Source organism: Syngnathus scovelli, chromosome 19, assembly GCF_024217435.2.
Source record: "Syngnathus scovelli strain Florida chromosome 19, RoL_Ssco_1.2, whole genome shotgun sequence".
Classification (NCBI taxonomy): Eukaryota; Metazoa; Chordata; class Actinopteri; order Syngnathiformes; family Syngnathidae; genus Syngnathus; species Syngnathus scovelli.
In genome coordinates, this window is record NC_090865.1 from 9024738 (window position 1) to 9044215 (window position 19478).

At 46.0% G+C, this 19478-nt stretch overlaps 2 protein-coding genes across 4 annotated transcripts in view; both read left to right on the plus strand.

Annotated features, from left to right (window-relative positions):
• Positions 1-10961, plus strand: part of jarid2b (jumonji and AT-rich interaction domain containing 2b) — a 30301-nt gene extending 19340 nt beyond the window's left edge. For all 3 annotated transcript variants that reach the window (XM_049751039.2, XM_049751037.2, XM_068649060.1), the window contains 15 exons: positions 1061-1291; positions 1444-1646; positions 2439-3768; positions 4174-4394; positions 4472-4750; positions 5022-5114; positions 5193-5311; positions 5385-5455; positions 5652-5766; positions 5850-5955; positions 6682-6864; positions 6951-7081; positions 7165-7333; positions 9235-9342; positions 9416-10961. In XM_049751039.2, the coding sequence (XP_049606996.1) occupies positions 1084-1291; positions 1444-1646; positions 2439-3768; positions 4174-4394; positions 4472-4750; positions 5022-5114; positions 5193-5311; positions 5385-5455; positions 5652-5766; positions 5850-5955; positions 6682-6864; positions 6951-7081; positions 7165-7333; positions 9235-9342; positions 9416-9655 (3576 nt within the window). In that variant the 5' untranslated portion in view covers positions 1061-1083 and the 3' untranslated portion in view covers positions 9656-10961. The remainder of the gene's footprint in view (positions 1-1060; positions 1292-1443; positions 1647-2438; positions 3769-4173; positions 4395-4471; positions 4751-5021; positions 5115-5192; positions 5312-5384; positions 5456-5651; positions 5767-5849; positions 5956-6681; positions 6865-6950; positions 7082-7164; positions 7334-9234; positions 9343-9415) is intronic.
• Positions 10962-12446: 1485 nt separating this feature from the next.
• On the plus strand, positions 12447-14163 carry LOC125987065 (nuclear transport factor 2). Its single transcript, XM_049751185.1, has 5 exons — positions 12447-12606; positions 13122-13242; positions 13318-13389; positions 13484-13582; positions 13859-14163. The coding sequence occupies exons 2-5, from the start codon at positions 13138-13140 to the stop codon at positions 13979-13981; spliced, it is 399 nt and encodes a 132-aa protein (XP_049607142.1). The 5' UTR covers positions 12447-12606; positions 13122-13137; the 3' UTR covers positions 13982-14163.
• The last annotated feature ends 5315 nt before the right edge of the window (positions 14164-19478 follow it).

Genomic DNA, 19478 nt, shown 5'->3' on the forward strand with positions numbered 1-19478 from the left:
CAACGTCACCTTTTGCATGCTGATTCCAAAGTTGAAGTTGGGCTTCAGCATTCTGACAATTTCGGAGCACGTTTTAGCAATACGGCGGCAGCGCCACCTTGATGCTTGCCAATATCTTGATTCTTTTTTTTTCCCCCGCAAATTTGAATTTCAAATAAGATTTTTTTTATTTTTCTGCATCTTCTTCCACTTTCCACTGTCACTGCAACTACTCAAAAAGTATTCACGTGATGTCTTTAAATGATTTTCCCATTTTTCTTTTCACATTTCTACCCAGATTTTTTTTTTTTTATACACTTTATCATCCAATTAAGCGAAGGTAGCCGGAAATAATGGAAGGTTTTTAATCATGCCACCCCCAGTCTCATTAAAAATGACAACCTAATAGACTCAAGCTAATGATTTGTCCACCACTGCAAGGAGAAAGGATGAAAAGCCGCCGTAATTGCGGGGATTGCGCCGAAAGTCCGCCCAAGATTGCAATGAAAGTCTTGTGCTGTTTGTGTGCGTCTCTCTGTTGCTAGTCGACATCTTGTGGTTGTTTCGGCAACTGTACGGTGCTCAAGCCACAGGCGTGTCTAAACGATGTTAGATAAGACAAATGCGTTTGTAAAATTGATGATTGTAGGATATGCTGGTCACTGGCAGAGGCAGATGTCGTTAATCAAAAATTGTCAGACAAATTAATTGAAATTGTTCCCTTTGTGGCCACACCGAAGGCCCCGACTAACTCTGTGGTCTGTTTGCCATTGACCTGCTGACTCCGGGTCAGTGCACTAAATTACGAACATTCAGCTAATGAAGCCAATCATTGCAGGCTGATTGGGTCAGCGTGCATGCGTGCGTACAAGAAACAGAAACGAGGCTTAAACACATCTTGTGCGGTTAATATTTAAAATGGACTCACAATCATCCCCTGTCTGCTTTCAAAGAGTCGATTCAGCGAGTTTTGCTATTGGGGATTCTGCCTGACAACCAGTGACCGCAAAAGCAGGAGATGCAATCCAGCCAATCAGATGGTTTGCCAGATCGCTCGATGACTTATTGTCCATTTTGGCAGGTTCGCCAGCGCTGCCCAACAACATGGCATACTTCGGCAGCTCCCAGGAAGAGGAGGAAGAGGACCTCGGGGAGGTGGAGGACGATGCCGACGAGCAGCTGAGGAACGGCGGCAGCGGCGGCACATATTGGCACAGCGTGGCCCGCGGCGGCCAGGCTTCCGCCTCCTCCTCCTGCCACTCCACGCCACGCAAGGGCAAGCCCCTCACACGCCATCCGCTTAACGGCCACGGTAAGGAAGGCGCATACGTACGTGATCCATTAAAAAAAAGAAGATGCGTCCTCACCTCTACTATTCTGAGTGTTTTAGAAAAAAGGAACAAACTGAAGTTGTGTCAGGCTGGACTTTTGGCTAACGAGCGCGTCTGTCGTCTCGGCGGGTAGTGTTGAGCGGCCACAGCAAAGCGACGATGCGGGAGAGCCCTCGGCCCAAGGCACCACCACCGCCGCCGCTGCTGAGGGAGCGCAGCGAGCGGGCCGAGGCGCGGGAACACGTCCGGACGTTGCAGGCCAACGCTGCTAACGCTTGCGCCACCGCCGCTAAAGGCCTGGCCACCAGGAGGGCCGCCAACGATCTCCGCAAGCAGGTCAGACGAGTTGGTTAATGTCATATGTTGGGTGTTTTTGCATCTCGCGTGTCGCTTTGTGCTTGTAGCTTTGTGTCTAGCCTCTGTTGTAGTATTTGTGCAAATGTCCATTTTGTGCGTGTTAGTCGTTTGCACGCCTCGAAAGCATCCCGCTGTTCTCCTCTGTGAAGCGTCTGCCTTCTTTTTCGTGGTCGTCTTTTCCTTGTTCTTCTTCTCTGTGTGCTCTTGCGCATGTTCCCAGTCTGCCTGCCAGGTGGCAGCTGGGGATAGCAACACATGATGTCATCAAGACCCCCCTCCTTCTTCCCTTTACTCGTCCAGGACAGCAGAGCCCCCTTGTGGTGGCAGGAATTTCAAGTTTGCTCTGCCAAAAATGTCATCTAGCTTCTGGATTGTCAAAGTTTTTGGGGCCTTCACAGCGATCGGAATGTGTGGGGGCATTTTGGTGTCCAACCCGTGTGTGTGTGTGTGTGTGTGTGTGTGTGTGTGTGTGTGTGTGTGTGTGTGTGTGTGTGTGTGTGTGTGTGTGTGTGCGTGTGTGCGTGTGTGCGTGTGTGCGTGTGTGCGTGTGTGCGTGTGTGCGTGTGTGCGTGTGTGCGTGCGTGCGTGCGTGCGTGCGCGCGTGTGCGTGCGTGCGTGCGTGCGCGCGTGTATTTTTAAAATGTAGACAAATCCATATTGTATGATAATGAGGGCATCTCTGACATCCCACTTTTTGTTCTTATATTCATTGTCTTTGGGGCACAACTGACTGGTTCCTAACCGTGGCTCCCCGCGCTCCTTCTTGGTCAGGTCTCTAGAGTGAATGGGCTGACGCGTCTGAGCGCCCTGCAGGCGGCCGCCAAGAGGAGTCGCGACTTCCGTCTACCGTCCAAAACTGTGAAGAAGTACACGGCCACCGTGTCCAAGGGCCACGTCACCTACACCAAAGCCAAGCAGAGGGAACTGGACAAGAAAACCAAACTCGGCAGCAGCAGCAGCAACATGGCGAACAATCACAATCAGCACAGCCAGCCAGCAGCCAGCAACGGGCTGACCCACTCAGGAAAAGCAGCTGCAGCAGCGGCCTATCACAGCAATGCAAAAACCCGCAAACAGGTGCTACTAGTCAACAGGCTGCACGGGCGGGCCGCCCGCCTCAACGGGAGGCTGAACGGCCAGCGGCACAAAAACAGTGAGGACGGCGACATCCCCGGGCGGGAGGGTCTGCGCAACTCCAAGCGGCGCTTGGAGGTGTCGCTGCATTCAGTGGTGGAGGCCGGTGCGCCCAAGGCCAGCCTGGATCCCAAGAAGGCCAAGCTGCAGCCGCAAGCACCACCAGAGACGCGCAGTGGCAAGAAGGCCATCCCCATGCGCTCGGTCACCCCCACCACGCCGCCCGTTAACGGACGCCTTTCGGAGCCGCCGCCGCCTCCTGAGATGGCTCCACCCGCACTCCCGTCCCCCTCGCCCGTCGCACAACAATCCTCTTCCACACCAGCAGAGTCGGTCAACCAGCGACCTAAGCGGGCGTCGGCCGGCAAGCTGATGTTGATCCGACAAGCACAGCAGCAACTGAGCAGGTCTTACAGCCGCGCCACCGCTGCTTCCTCCCCATCGCCCGGCCACAATCACTCCCACAGCCCCGGGCGCAGCACTACCTCAGAGCCCCGACAGGCCGCCGGCGCCGCCTCACCGCTCGCCAACCGGCCAGGACCACTCAGGCCCCAACTGACGGGGCGGCCGATCGACCGCGACAAGGAGTGGGAACGTGAGAAGGAGCTGGCGCGGCAGAAGGAGCGTGAGCAGGAGAAGGAGTGGGGGTGCCGGCGGAGCCGGCCGGAAGGGTGGGCCGCCCTGGGCGAGGTGCCTGTCTTCCTGCCGGAGGCGCGCGAGTTCCACGACCCCATGGTGTTCATGGAAGCCGTGCGACAGCAGGCGGAGGCTGCCGGTGTGTGCCGCGTGGTACCGCCGCCCGACTGGAGGCCCGAGTGCAAACTCAGTGAGGAGATGCGCTTCGTCACCACCGTGCAGCGGGTTCACATGTTGGGGCGGCGCTGGGGCCCCAACGTGCAGCGACTAGCCTGCATCCGGAAGCACCTCAAATCTCAGGGCATCGCCATGGACGAGCCGCCCGTTATCGGTAAGACGCTCTTTGCTGTATCCGTTTGTACCTCGAGTCATGTATGGGAGCGTGCCGAGGCTCGTTAGGGTCCCATAAAGCGGCGGTGAGGAATGGCAAGTGACAGGACAATATGCGGGAAATATTGTCGGGCCAGGGGCCATGAACCAACAACTCCTCCCGCAATCGTTATTGTGGGCTATAAAAAAAAAAAAAAAAGAGACCTCGTAAAAACATGATGCCGCTGTGGCAATCCAAAGAGCAAACATCGCCAAAACCTTATAAACACTCTCAGGCTTTTATTTTTTACACTCGCACGGGTGCTAAACGAGTCGGGGAACTGTATACCCAAGCAGGACTATGGGCAGAGACCGGGGGCGGGGGTCTGACTTATGGGCATACTAATGGTGTGGTTGTGTGGCGCAGGCGGCTGCGAAGTGGACCTGGCGCGCTTCTTCCAGGTGCTCAACGACATGGGTGGCATGCAGCAGGTAATGGACCTGAAGAAGTGGAGCAAGCTGGCCGACCTGCTGCGCATTCCCAAGTCGGCGCAGGACCGGCTGGCCAAGCTGCAGGAGGCCTACCTGCAGTACCTGCTGGCCTATGACTCGTTGGGCGCCGACGAGCGCCTCCGGCTGCACGATCAGGTGCCTCGGAAACACCAACATGCCAATGCCGCTCTTCGCTGGTAGCGAGAACAATTTCAATATTTCTTTCAATCTAGGTGCTACAGGAGAAGCGTCAGCTGGAGGCGCGGCGTGGCCCCCTGGAGGCTCTGGCAGACTCGGCCGCGCCGGCGCTGCCCCGCTACGAGCCCAAGAACGGGATGGCGGGCAGCAACGGCGCCGGCAGCGGCAACAGCGTCTACCAGCATCTGAAGGATCTGGAGGCTCAGGTCAAAGCGGGCCGGCGCCGCCTCTTTGCTCAGGAAAAACACGGAGGGCGCGTGGCCGAGCGCCGCGACGACAGCGTCCTCGGCGAGCAGCACAAATGCATTTACAAGGTGAGGAACCACGTAGGATCAAAATGTAAGATCCTTTTCAAAAGTTGGCTCCATATATCTGTCGGCTGTTAATGATCAGCTTTTCCACAGTCACTGCTTTCGTGGTGTGTGGCAAATCGCATTATAGTACTTAAGTTTCACCTTTCTATTTTACGAGGAGAACGCTTTGTTGTTGTTGGGCATTGATGGAGGAGTCATTGCATTGTCATTTTCCAGAAGTGACGCTTTGGCAACATTTCTTGCATTGACGCCGAGTGTAAAACTGTGGCAGGGCAAGTCGGTGTCGTTGACTAACTTCTTCCGGATCGCTCGCAACACCATGACCATGTGCTTCAACAAGGAGCCGGCCGCCAGCGAGGTGGAGGTGAGCGTTGCCGCCACCACTACCGCCGCATTTGTGGGCTCACGTGATGCCAACTGACAAGCGCGCTTGCGGCGGCAGCAAGAGTACTGGCGCATCGTGGAGCAGCGCGACGGCCATGTAGCCGTGCACTGCGGCAAGGTGGACACCAGCACGCACGGCAGCGGCTTCCCCACTGGCAAGTCGGAGCCCTTTGCCAAGTGAGTGACAAACCCTGCCCCACCCCCCCACAAAAGACAGTCTGATTTTTGTGTGGCGCCCTCTTGTGTGCAGACACGGGTGGAACTTGACCGTCCTCCCCAACAACTCGGGCTCCGTCCTGAGGCATCTGGGCGCCGTGCCTGGTAGGTGACCGGCTCGCTTTCCACAGTTCACACTAAGTTCAATTGTTTCATCTGCTCTCGTTTTCTTGTGCTGTCATTTGCACTGACATCACATTTATTTCGAAGTCCCGCAAAAATCAGGCGTTACCTGAAAATACGCTAAATGTGGCTGTGACTCGAGCAAGCTCTGATATGCAGTGTTGTTGTCTGCCCGCAGGGGTGACCGTTCCCTGGCTGAACATTGGCATGGTCTTTTCTACCTCATGCTGGTCTCGAGACCAGAACCGCCTTCCATACATAGATTACCTTCACACTGGCGCCGATTGCATTTGGTGGGTGCGGGTGCCAAAGCAACTTGACTCATGTCATCACCATGTCTGCATGCATGCGTGACATGTGGTCAATGTGTGCTCAGGTATTGCGTCCCTGCTGAGGAGAGGTCCAAGCTGGACAAGTTGGTTCACACGCTGCTTCAGGCCAACGGGACGCCCGGACTGGAAATGCTCGAGAAGAACGTCATGGTGGGGGCAGCATGCATGTTTGCCATTTATTCTAAATGTGGCAAACATAATAACAACAAATATCATCTTGAATTGAAATCAGCTGTGTGAAATGTGCCTCATCAAGTTGTATCATTTGAGCGGATACTTTTTCAATCATCATTTCTTCCCTCAGTTCATAATTAGTTGAATTTGAAAGTATGTTTCCATGGATTTATTTGCAGTCAAATTCATGTGGAATTACTGATTCTTTTTATTTTATTTTACTTTTTGGTTTTATTTTTAATGAGCTCGGTGGCGCACTGGGTAGCACGTCCGCCTCACATCGGTGTGGGTTCGATTCCACCTCCAGCCCTCCCTGTGTGGAGTTTGCATGTTCTCCCCGGGCCCGCGTGGGTTTTCTCCGGGCACTCCGGTTTCCTCCCACATTCCAAAAACATGCTTGGTAGGCCGATTGAAGACTCCAAATTGTCCCTAGGTGTGAGTGTGAGTGTGATTGGTTGTCTGTCTCTGTGTGCCCTGCGATTGGCTGGCAACCAGTTCAGGGTGTCCCCCCGCCTACTGCCCGATGACGGCTGGGATAGGCTCCAGCACGCCCGCGACCCCCGTGGGGACTAAGCGGTTCAGAAAATGGATGGATGAGCTGATTTTTTTTTTAATGAATGAAGAACTGAAATAATGAGTAGCTTCCAACGTGATGGTACAGCTGTCTCAAGTTTTCGGTTTTGTTTTACTTTGCTGTCTTAGATCTCGCCGGAGGTGCTGTGCCGTGAGGGCATCCGCGTGCACCGCACGGTGCAGCGCAGCGGCCAGTTTGTGGTCTGCTTCCCGGGTGCCTTCGTGTCTAAAGTGTGCTGCGGCTACAGCGTGTCCGAGACGGTGCACTTTGCCACGCCGCACTGGATCGAGCTGGGCTACCAGGCCGCCAAGGTGGATGCCGTCAGCGGAAGGACGGCCGACGGACTGACGGGCGCCCCTCGCCACAGCTGAGTAATTTGCGCTTTGACCCCCGACAGGACCTGAAGTGCCGGCGCATCGCCAAGCCCTTTTCCATGGAGAAGCTGCTCTACCAGATCGCCACGTCCGAGTCCAAGCGTGACAACGGGCTCCTGCTCACCACTGTCGCCGCCCTCCTCAAAGACCTCAGGTGGGCCAAGTCCCTCAACAAACATGTGGCTTGTCATATGTTCCCTAAGCACATCATGCCGATTGGCATCGTTGTCTCTGCAGGAACTTGGAGATGCGCCAGCGCTCGGAGCTGTTCTCGGCGGGGCTGCACTCGGCGGCCCGCTACGGTGCTCGTGACGAGGGCCGCAAGAAGCCACGCGGCAAATGGACGACGTTGGAGTCCTCTGAGAGACGCTGCCAGATCTGCCACCACCTCTGCTACCTCTCCATGGTCACCACTTTCATTTTGTCTAGTAATATTTCATGCAAAATCTTGCAAATTTCAAGCCCAAACCCAACTTTTTGAAACTGTCATTTAAAACTTGCTTTTAAATTCAAGTTTGAAAACCAAAGTGAAAACCAAAAAATTACAATCTAAAATTGAAATTAAAAAATGTATTATTCTAATTATTATTTGAAATTATTACATAAAAAAATCCAATTGAAATGTTTTTCAAATTGCATTTTTTTATTATTGATACTGCAACTTCCGGAATACAAAATCAACAATGAAAAATGTATAATTAAGAATTACCGTATTTTCCGGACTATAAGTCGCACCAGCCATAAAATGCCCCAAAAAGAGAAAAAAACATATATAAATCGCTCCGGAGTATAAGTCGCATTTTGGGGGGGCAATTTATTCGACAAAATCCCACACCAAAAACAGTCATGAACGAGCGACAACAGGCTAAACGATAGCAACAACAGGCTAAACGATAGGTATGCTAACGTGACAAACACAAACAAAGAGCTGAGAACGGGCCTGACGTAACATATAGAGTGATTAAGGACAACTATTACATGAATAACATGTTTATAAAACCATCGGTGTCACTCCAATTCATTAAATAGCAACAACAGGCTAAACGATAGGTATGCTAACGTGACAAACACAAACAAAGAGCTGAGAACGGGCCTAACGTAACATATAGAGTGATTAAGGACAACTATTACATGAATAACATGTTTATAAAACCATCGGTGTCACTCCAATTCATTAAATAGCAACAACAGGCTAAACAATAGGTAGAGTAGGACCGGGCGTGCGTAAAAGCCATAATAGTTTTTCAAACCTTCTATGTCATTCCAAATCCTTAATTCCTTCAAACTCTTTGTCCTCCGTGTCACTTAGAAATGATTACCGCTAATGATGCCGGTAGTCCTTACGTGGGTACGTTTGTCCTTTATGTAAACAACCGCCGCTCCCCATCGTGCCACTGACGTCACTTGAAATAGTAATCCATTGGTACATCACGGTTCTCCAAGCTTTCTTTCTGCTGCTCGATTACTGTTTTCAGCTGCATATTTTACAACTTGAAGTTTGTAACCTGCAAAATATGAGTTTCTTTTTGGTGCCATTTTTCTTAAGCCCACCCAGTTGATGAGTCACGGCCAACGGTGAAATTTAGAGCGCCCTCATCCAGTTTCGTCTGAAAATATAATTTTTTTCAGATGTAGTTTTTTGTTTTTTTTATTTGGTTGTATTATCAAAGTCAAAGTCTGCTTTATTGTCGATTTTGTTTCATATACCAAGACACACAAAGAGATTGAAATTACGTTCCCACTATCCCTCGGTGAGCTAGTACACATATGCATACAAGCAACACAAAAAAAAAACAAGAAGGCACAAACAATGAATAAATAAGAGTGTTGAATAAATGATAAATAAACAAATAATAATAAATAATAAATATAAGAGGAGCAAAAATGGAGCAAGTGTACATACAGCAGACAGTGAGTGGACTTGGATATGGTGCTTTAAAGTGTTAATTGCTTTATTTGATGTTTTCTCTATTTTTTATGTTTTGAATATGTTCAAGATAAAGATATAAAAGCATGTGAAGTGATCAACTATACTACAAATAACATGGGAAGTGGTCAACTATACTTGTAAGTAAGTGATGTCTTAATGATCAAGTAAAAATTTGTGAAAAAAAACATATATAAGTCGCTCCTGAGTATAAGTTGCTCCCCCCACCCAAACTATGAAAAAAAAACGCGACTTATAGTCCGGAAATTACGGTAAATCAGAATAAAGCAAATGGAAATGAATGAGTATAAAATTACAGTTACAATTTGCAGTTGAATAAAACTTTTCAGCGAAAACATCCACATTTTTTGTTTTTGCAGGTGGTGCAGGAGACGGACAATGTGGTGTTCTGCCTCGAGTGCGCGCTGCGCTACGTGGAGAAGCACAAGTCGTGCCGGGGCCTCAAAATGATGTACAGATACGACGAGGTTGGCATCAAATCGTGGCGCGCCATTCCCAAAAGTGGTGCAAGTTCAATTGTATCTTTTTCTTCTGGGTCAGGAGCAAATCAACAACTTGGTGAACCAGGTGTGCGGGCGTGCCATTTTGAAGAGCGGCGGGGGCGTGGCCAGCGGCGGCCCCGTGCCAGCAGTGGGTGGGGGTGAGGACTGCCGCTGCCCCGTCAGCCCCGCCAAAGCCTCGCCGGCCAAGCGCGGCGCACCCCGCAAGCGCGGTGCCGCGGAGGTATCACTGGGCCGCTTGCCATCCGGCCTCTTGCCCAAAGCGGCCGCCGTGTCCTGATGTCGGCTTTTGCCCGGTCAGCCCCGAACACTTCCCAGCGCTCGCTTTGGCTTTTTGTCTGCTTGACGCTCCGGCCCACCCCACCAAATAGAAACCCAAAGTTTTTCCCTCCGATTCCTGATGCAGCTCCTGCAGTATCACTTTGAAAACACCAGGGGGGGGCGCTCTCGTAGCGAAAACTTGAAGGACAATAATCTTGCTCTTTTGTCACTATTCTTTTGGAAATTTTCTTTGATTTTTCACCTTCTGTTTTGTAGGATTTAGGTGAGGAAAACGTGTGCCTCGAAGTAAGGAGATCCGCCTTATTTTTTGGTGCTGTTTCTTTCCGACATACTATATCATGACAAATTCAAAATGGGCGACATAATGTAAGCCACAAACTAGCGTTAACATTGCGGGAAAGTTTTTTTCTCTTGCCCCGCCCCTCCCTTGTTTGGAGACGTGCAATCATCATTCCATTTTTCTTCCAGTCCTTCATTCGACTTCATTTCTCATTTGTAATTTGTGTATTTTTTTTTCATTTTCAATGGTTTATCAAGTAGAGCCACTTGTGTCAAATGTGAAAGGTTAGCTATTCTTTTGTTTTTTAATTTCCCCATTCTTTTAATGTTACTCACCAGCATTTTTTTTGTACATAATACATACTTGAGCCCGGTGAGGAAGGACGCCAGGAAAGAGTGATGAAAATGATGAAGAAAAAGCCTTACAATTCCCTTTCTTCATTGGTGTGTGTGCTGACAACAGGGTCGCTCATGTGTGTAAAGAAAAAAAGGAAAACCCCCACAAAAAATCAACGTTTAAGTGCTGCTTATATCACTAAACACAAGACGACCCCTCTGCCCATTCCCGAGCCAACTCAGCCTACTTTTCTTCCTTTAGCTTTACTATTTTTAAAAATGGGGAAAAACAGCAGGTGAGAAGTTTTTGTTGTTGTTTTATTAACATTTTCATGTGTGAAACTTTCACTCAGAGAAAGAAAGGTCTCTCTCTCCACATGTTGCACTGAAAAAAAAACTTTGTTTTGTTGTTGGTCATCATCTCGCCTACACAGAAGACTGAAACTTTTTTAGGACTATTTAAGGCAAAATGCTGACGTCAATAATGAAATAAAAAAAAAAGGTGGTTACGTTTTTATTGCCTTAACCTTGTTTGGTTTTTGATACAAACGTCTGAAAGTGCTCGCTGACTAAAAGCGAGCCTCTTAATTTATTGGTCCAGACGTTCGTTGAGTTGTTCTTGTTTTTTTCTTTTTGTCTTTTGCAGTATGTTTTTACCTGAGGTTGAATAAAAACTTGCCAACAATTCACTGGCAAGCCTTTGCACCTTTCTCACAGCCACAACCCGTTTCTCCCCTCATATAACTGTATTGACCCAATTGATTTACGTACATCGCAGGTGTCAAACTCAAGGCCCCGGGGGCCAGATACGGCCCGCCACATCATTTTATATTACTAGAATTGCAAATTGTCTTCACTTTTAATATCTTTTTTTAAAATATATTACCAGTTTTTACTCGTCTGATTTGAAAACACATTATTTGTCAGTTTGTTTTGTAGCTTTTACTGTATATAATATGAGGTAATCGTACATTTATTTGGGTTGACAGCCATAATGGCCCTTCGAAAGAAGCAATGACTACAATGCGGCCCGCGAAAAAAACGAGTTTTTTCTGACGTAAATGATCTTTTTTTTTTATGTAGAAAAAGCCTTTCTATACGTGGTCATTTTTAAAAAAACATTTTTAATTTAATTTTTAATTCATCTCTACATCTACACATATGCCACCATGGAGTGGAGACGGATGGATACAAACACGCTTTTATTTAATTATACAAAAAGTAAACTTTATTGCAACTTATCATGAGCAAAGCGCTTCCTGCAATACAGTCAGACGATAGCGAGATGTAGCTGTCGCAAGACGTGCCTCCACGCCACGCCAACACCTTCTGGACTTCATCCTTTCCTTCATCACACCCAGTCGCTCAACAAACAAATCGCCACGAGATCGCAAATAGTGGCAGGATTATTTTGCACATTGTGAGAACGAAGTTCATTAAAAAACAGCTTTGACGTTCAGACGTTTCGAAATGATGTCATGTCCTCCGTTTAAAAATACTAATTGTATTTCTAGCTTTTTGTTTGTCGGCATATTTGTCTGTTTAAAAAGCGCATTGATTATTAGGTTAAGTTTGGCTTGATAGTGAAGCAGTGCCAGAGCCTTTTGGCAGAGAAATGGACCTGATGGGTGTGACGTCACCCTCATTATTGATCACAGTGAGCACAACGCCTCATTACTAAAAATAAGAAGTCTTGTTTTTGTTTTTTTTTTGCTCATATTTATGACATAAATTATTAAAGTTCTGTACGATGGATGTCGTTTGTGTCGCTTTCTTGTGACTACGTATTTCAAAACGTTTGACGCGTATTAGAAAATCTAGGAAGAAAGTCAATATGGCCCAATCAAATCTTGGGATCAGGTTTGCGCAGGTGTGGAAGACAGTTGCTATGGCAACATCCCCATACACGGTCTTCCATTTTACGGTTCCCCGCAATAAACAAAATTAAAAGCTTCCCTCGTTCTCCAAATCTAATTATTTTACTGTGAATTCAAGAATGACTTCACATAAAGCACGATATTTCGGACCACGGAAGTCTGTTTTATGCGTTCGCAATGCATCATGGACTATGTTGTTAAACAGTTTGAAACAGTTTCCTGTAGAGCGGCCGGCCAATACAGCCAATCACATCCAGTTTGAAGATCACGGGTCCTTTTGAGGAACGAATCAGCGAGCCGCATGAAGTGCGCATGGTGCTCTTTACGCATTCCCATTGGCCAGTGTGTGACGTCACTGGAAGAAGGCTAAACGGGAGTCGGCCAATTTCCTCGGGCCCTCCCTGCTTCACTTTAATGCAGGCCTGGCCCGGCTATCGTCTAAAGTGGCTTAAAACTTGTGAGTACGATATTAGCATCTTGAAAGAGACACCCTTTAACGAAACTTGCATTATACATCAAATTGGGTGTATTGTTGGGATTAGTTTTTGGCTAAATGCGGAAACGTTATGTGTCAGCTCATGCCAGTCATCAAGGCAAGAGTTAGCATCTGGTGCTAAGAGTTTGGGCTTGTTTTTAGCAATGCTAAATAACAACCGCTTGAACGGGACAAACGTCTTTCGGGGAAATAACATCTGTCCAGGAAGTTCTAGTGCTTATCCTCACGAGGGTTGCGGTTGTGCTGGAGCCTTAGCCTCCTTCCCAGCTGTTGTAGGGCATAAGGCGGGGTGTAACACACTGCACATGTGATAGTATGGGCAGTCAAATCCGTCGTGGTCTCGTTTATTTTTCAAGTATGTGATGCAGGTTTTATGTTGAAATCCACTCAAAAGCCAAATGCTGCATCACCCACTGTTTTGCTCAGCACTTGTGTATACTTTTGTATATATTTTTTAATCCCCTTCTATTTTGCAGTCCCGGGGTGTCAGTCATGCAAGGGGGGGATATCGACTGTCAAAGAGTTGGTGAAGGTTTTGTGCAGTGGTATTACAACCAGTTTGATCACACCAATAGGATGGAACTGGTCAACCTTTATGTGAGTTTGCACCATCCATGTTGCTCGCAGCGTGTCAGTAACTGATTGTGGAACTTCATTGTGGTCATTTCTTAGGCTGAAGGTGCAACTCTGACATGGGAAGGAACCCTCTTCCATGGGAGAGAAGCCATTGCTGGAAAACTGACTGTAAGTATTGGACCTGATGGGTGAGAGTTCTCATTTTGCATGGACTTCACAGCAAAATTGGGAAATGTCTGCTTTTGCATTTGCAACCACACAGGGCATGCCGTTCCAGCAAATTAAGCACATTGTCACAGACCAAGATATCCAGCCCACAGTCGACAACAGCATCCTCATCATGGTCTTTGGACAGTTAAAGGTAAGCAAGCAGCATTGTGCACAATAGTTGTAACTGGCAACTATCATAATCATCGAATCAACTGTCAATTATTTTGCCAATAAGCTGATATTTTAATTTTCATTTCCATTCAAAATCAGGACATTGTATCAACTTGGCCATGCAGAAACAAAATTATTAAAAATTGAGTCGCTGGTTTGGTCTGTTACATGTCAGAAATTCGAAAAGGCCAAACTGAGGCATCTATTTGAGGGAGGGGTTTAGTTGTCTTGATGCATTTGTTTGGTTTGCCTTCAGACGGACAACGATCCACCTTTGGCCTTCCACCAGGTGTTCATGCTGAAGCCACAGAACTGCAACTGGGTGTGCACGAATGACGTATTCCGCCTGGGTATACATAACATAGCCGTGGAGCCTTAATAGCCAACAAGACTTCAAACTAAAGTCATCCCAATTGCTCATCCTGCCTACCCCCTCATATGTCCTGTCAGTTTTTCCCAAGAATGGAAAGAAAAAGAAAAAAAAAAAACATCTGAAGATTGAAATCTCCAGTGTCTTTTGTTCATTTGTTGCCATTGTGCAATAAAATTGGGACATTTACAGCACTGGTCCTCTCAACCAACAACAACAAAAAAGTTTGGGAAGAACTGCTACAACTGACTTGATCTCAAATTTATTAATATATATTTAATTGAGTAGACTTATGACAATCCCTCAAGGGGCAATTTGACTGCTTTTACTTTTGTAAATTTACTTGCAGTTTTTGCCTGTAATTGATCCTTTGTACAAAGAAAGTTGGGGACCAGTCTCTGACAGGATTCACTGGGGCCATGTTATTGATGCTACTGAAATCCATAGCAAATACTGTACAGAGATTGTCAATCTTGAACAAAAATGTTCTATTGCTTGTGAAGCGAGTTTTGTGGTGTACCTAATGATGTGTCCAGCTGTTAGAGATTTGCTCACTCCAACTTATTTTGCAAGAACCAAACAGGAGACAAGCAAGTTCTTTTAGACACCTGCAGGTGGAGAGTCCATTCGTCGCTGTCTGAACAGCGATTATCGAATGAAGTCTGAAAAGTCTCCTTCCTGCAAGGGCATATTTATTAGGAGGAACAGAGTGGGGGTGAGAGTGGATAGGTTTGGTGAACCCCCGGCCTCTGGTAAGATCAGAGCAGGGGGTGTTTTACGATGTTGTGGGAAACAGAACAACTTTGATTGCTTCCTCTGCAGCTGGTCACTCAAGCAGAGGAAGCAACCACTTTACTTTACTACGTTGTGAGAGCAAGACAAGATTGGTTAATCATTATAGTCTACATTACAACATAATCCTACGATAAAGATAACCTGGAAAACCCTAACATCTCCCTCCTGTTTTATCATATGATTATGTCACCCCAAACAACAAAGACAAGTAAGAAAAAAACATATATATATGTATAATGAAGAAAGAAGAATAGTAAAAATAAAAACAACAAACAATGATAGCAACACTTTCCAGTGAAATTGAGGCATTACCTCAACACCCCAGATCAAACTTATTGTGTAAGCGAAAAACCTGCTGGCCAGATGTTATTAGCAGGAAAATTCTTACACGGCCCCGTTGCCACAGGCGACCAGAATGCTATCAATAAAAAATAAAAAGAAAAACACAGAAACAGTACATCATTGTATCCATCACTTGTGAAGCATTTTCGATGGTCAAATCAACAAGTTTCCGTAATACATGCTCAACAGAACAGCATCTACGCAATCCACGTCTCATTATCATTATCACAACTGTCACGTCTAAGAAGTTGTATATGTGCCCGTGTTTTCGTCAGCTGATGATGTTCTAGTCTGTAGGTGAGGTCTGTCACACACACCGGCGCACACACTCGTGTCCAGTTGGCAGGCAGCATCGGACAACTCCTGTGACCACAAAACCATGATCCGTACTGAACAGGCACGTGCACTCATAGGATGCAGGTGAGGCAGTGCCTCTGAACTTCTGAATGAAGTAGGTCCCGTACGATGGTGCAGCCATGTTGGTAGTAGAGCCCTTACACCTTGAAAACGGCTCTCTCATCCTGGCACACAGCGGTGATGTCCAAAGCTCCCATCCAGTTTCCTCCTGGAGAGCAGTCGTCGTTAATGCATTTGTGGGTCCTGCAACCTTGGATGCAACATGTGTAGTCAGCAAGACTTGGAATGGTCCCTCCCGTCGTGGCTGGCCCAGTTCCTTCCTTTGATGACCTCGATGTAGACCCAGTCTCCTGGATTGATGGGGTTGTCGACCTGTGAGGAGGAAAGATCAAGCGGCAGTAAATTTGTCTTTGACACAGTTTGAGCGTCCTGATCCAAGGACTGCTCTTCATCTGTTGTTTGCAACTCTCGTAGTCAATTGTAGTGCCCATTTAACTGGCAAATAGGAATGTTTGCGGGAAGAGTTTGAACACTTCCTAATGATTCCCTTTAACCAAAAACTATTTATGACAGGGGCGTTCCCATTTATTGCCTCCTGGTTTAAAAGAGATTGTCTTACCCATGCCTTCTTTCTCCTCACACGCTCGCCCCCACACAGGGTGTGAACACACACACACACACACCCACGCAGACAAAGAGATTCTAATCCATCTCTCATGTAGCTTCTCTTGATAGAATCTCCTATTGGTAAATGTATAGCAGAAGTTTTAGCATATAATCCCATACTCTGCTCTCTCACTTCTACTTTTTCATGTCGGTGCAGTCGTAGGTGGCCCCTATTGCAGTCATTGTCTTGTTAACTGTCGCCTTGTGACTTCTATGCATGACTGTGTGAATGTCAAAAATTGAACGTACCTAACTTTCTGACCATCCAACCTCCACTGTGGTATAAAAAACCTTACTATTGTATTGAGTAGGTACATTGAGCAACCTAGCTTCCTCCTGACTGCCAAATGTCCTGTTCTAAAATTTATATAACTCGACCTCTACGTCTTAAGTCAAAGTCAAAGTCAGCTTTATTGTCAATTTCTCCACATGCCAAAGACACACAAAGAAACCGAAATTTCGTTCCCCCCTATCCCACGGTGACAAGACATGGCTCACAACAGACAAACAAGTAACAAGTATAACAAAGCTTGATGAGCCAAAATATAAGATCTTGCTCTTGTTTCCTACCGTTTTAGCCTATTTGTTTTATCCAAATCCGTTCAATCTCTGATTATAATCTGTAGCCCTATGTATTTTTCAAATTTTTATTTATTTATTTATCAAATCTCCTCAGTTCTGTCAAACTCAGTGCACAATGAACCTCCCTTCCACTTTGAACCAAGCTTCACCAAATTTGGGAACGCCGTAGCAAGGAGTGCGATTTGGTTGTCGGACACTCCAAGTCCATATCTTTTTGCCGCACTTCACCCTCTCAAGTTGGTGTTCTTTTGTTGTTGCTTCAGAGCGACCCCATGCATCACTCTTGAATGAGTCCATTGTTCAAATGAGTCAGTTTTCATCATTGTGAGTTCCTCCGCTTTTCACTGTCTTTTCTCGTCCCCGAGGATGTTGTCTGTCCTCCGGAGTGTACTTGTCCTCCTCCAAGCACAACAGCAGTCTTTTCTTGTCCTTCGCCAAAGGTCAAAGGTGCTTCAGAGCCAGGCACCATTTTGTGGTGGTTCACGGCTGCAGGCGAAGTCTCGGATTGGGTTTCAGGGACTCTGACACTGAGAATGACAGGCTGGGACATCAAACTTATAAGACTATCTCCAAATGTAGCTGCTTCCATCAATTTGCTGGTAATGTTTGTTTACCAAACTTCAAATTCTTCTAATAACAGCGGTCTCGTTTTTATATCGTAAATCCTGCAACTAATCCTATTTTTGAGCTACATTTTATCTATAGTTCCAATTTAATCGGACAGTATGTTGTCTTCAGTATCATTATTGAAAATCAACTCATCGAGGTCTGCTTTCCACATCAAGCCCTGATCTGTATGTCTTGACCTCTCACATGTTATTGTCATGCTTGCTCAAAAATGTGACTTAGAGTATGGTGCTGTGAATTCTCAATCTCCCCAATGAAATTGGATCCCACCTCGTAGTTCTTATCGTTCTCATGTTCCTGTTAGCCTACAATTGTCCAAATCAAAAATGTTTTCTTTTAACTGTCTTTCTTTTGAACCTCTAAATCTCTCGTGTTGCTAATCTATCTACACCAGAACAAAAAAATTTACCACAATATAACACCAAATGTATTCGAAAATTCATTGTCATAAAGTGTTGTATTATTACTATCTTCCACTATCTGTCCTACTCACTCCCCCTTTTTTGAGGCTTGGCAACTCCCATGCCTCACACCTTGACAAACTTTTTGGAAGAATGCGTTCTTTACTACATACGATTCCATCATCATTTAAGTTGACTTTCTTTCCAAAACGCAATCTCAATTTCTCAGTTCACACATCTTCTGCATGTGTTACTGGTTCTCCACTTTTTTTTTTCCTAGTTAATTATCAATCCAAAAGCTATGTGTTTCTTTCTAACATTCAACCTGCTCAAAATCACTCTTTCATCAAAGTCGCTCTACTAATTTTCTATAGTAGTCGCCAACAACTTCAACCATTCAACCTGTAATTTCTTTTCATTCAGGCTATCATTCATCAATGTTCATTTGCATCTCACACGCAGTCTCCAAAAAAGGAGTCTTTCTATCACATTGGTCCCAATTCATCCAAGCTCACCACACAACATTCATATATCATTTTCAACTCAGGTTTCCTGGTAGAAAAATCCACCAATCTAAAAAAAACTTAACTAAAACAAACAACTGGCAAATTAATCTGAATTTTTTCTTTGTTTTTAAATTTGAAGAACTCAATCTCTCAGATTTAGCTTGCATTTAGAATTTTGTATAATCTTATAACACAACCAATCAATTATTCCTATTAAATGTAGCATTGCAAAATCTTAAATTCACAATTTAGCTTCTTCTAATTCTTGAAAGCATGTTCTGTCGTTTTTTTTCTTCGAATTTCTCATGTGGGCTCGACACTTTACATGCACTAGTGTGGATTAGTTTCTGCTTGCAAACAGATTTCTCTCTTTTTCCTCTCATTTTTATCTTTCAAAATCATTTCTGTTCTGCGGTGCAAATTGGATAGACCACAGTCTAGCAAATTTTTTTTTATACTAAAACTTTAGCCAATGTTCATCATTTTAACATATACGCACACACATGCACAGCTCTCGCATGCAAAAGGTAGTTCCCAGCACCAATGATTCGTCACAGGCTGGCCATTTCCTGTGGTCGATCATGAGCTGGTCCCTCCCATGCACACGAGGACAGCACATTCTAATTTTATTTATTTATCTTCTAGAAGCAAGTTGCATTTCTTTACCACTTGATTTGCATATTTTAACTTCAGTGTAACACAATTTGATCCCTATTCATTTGTAATTGGGCCTACAAACAGCATTGTCATACTTCTTGTGTGGACAGGGGCTCTAACAATCTAAAACGATTTTTGATAACCTGACAATGACATGTTTTGCTATCATATGGGAGAGGTTTCAGATCTTTTAAATTTTGATACATGATTTGCATAGGACCGGAAACTCCTCTTGCCCCTTGCTTGAGGCGCGGCTTGAGCTGCGGCCTTGCACCTGCTCACAGGGGCCTTATTGTCTCCTGGTCTGACAAACACTTGTGACCGCATCAGTTTTCATCTTTCTAGCTTTTGTCTCTTGAATTCGTTCTCATCTCTTTGTGAAGATTTCAACCACACTCTAGCACTTCTACCACTTCTTCCACATTTCAAATTTCCTTGTACTCCATACATTTTCTTCCACTTCAGCATCTATTGCATACAATTAAGAAATCTACTTGCCATGAACTTCTCGTTTCAAAGAAGAGCAGAGCAAGAGATTTACCGTTCTTATTTCCCATCTTAATTTTAGTAGTT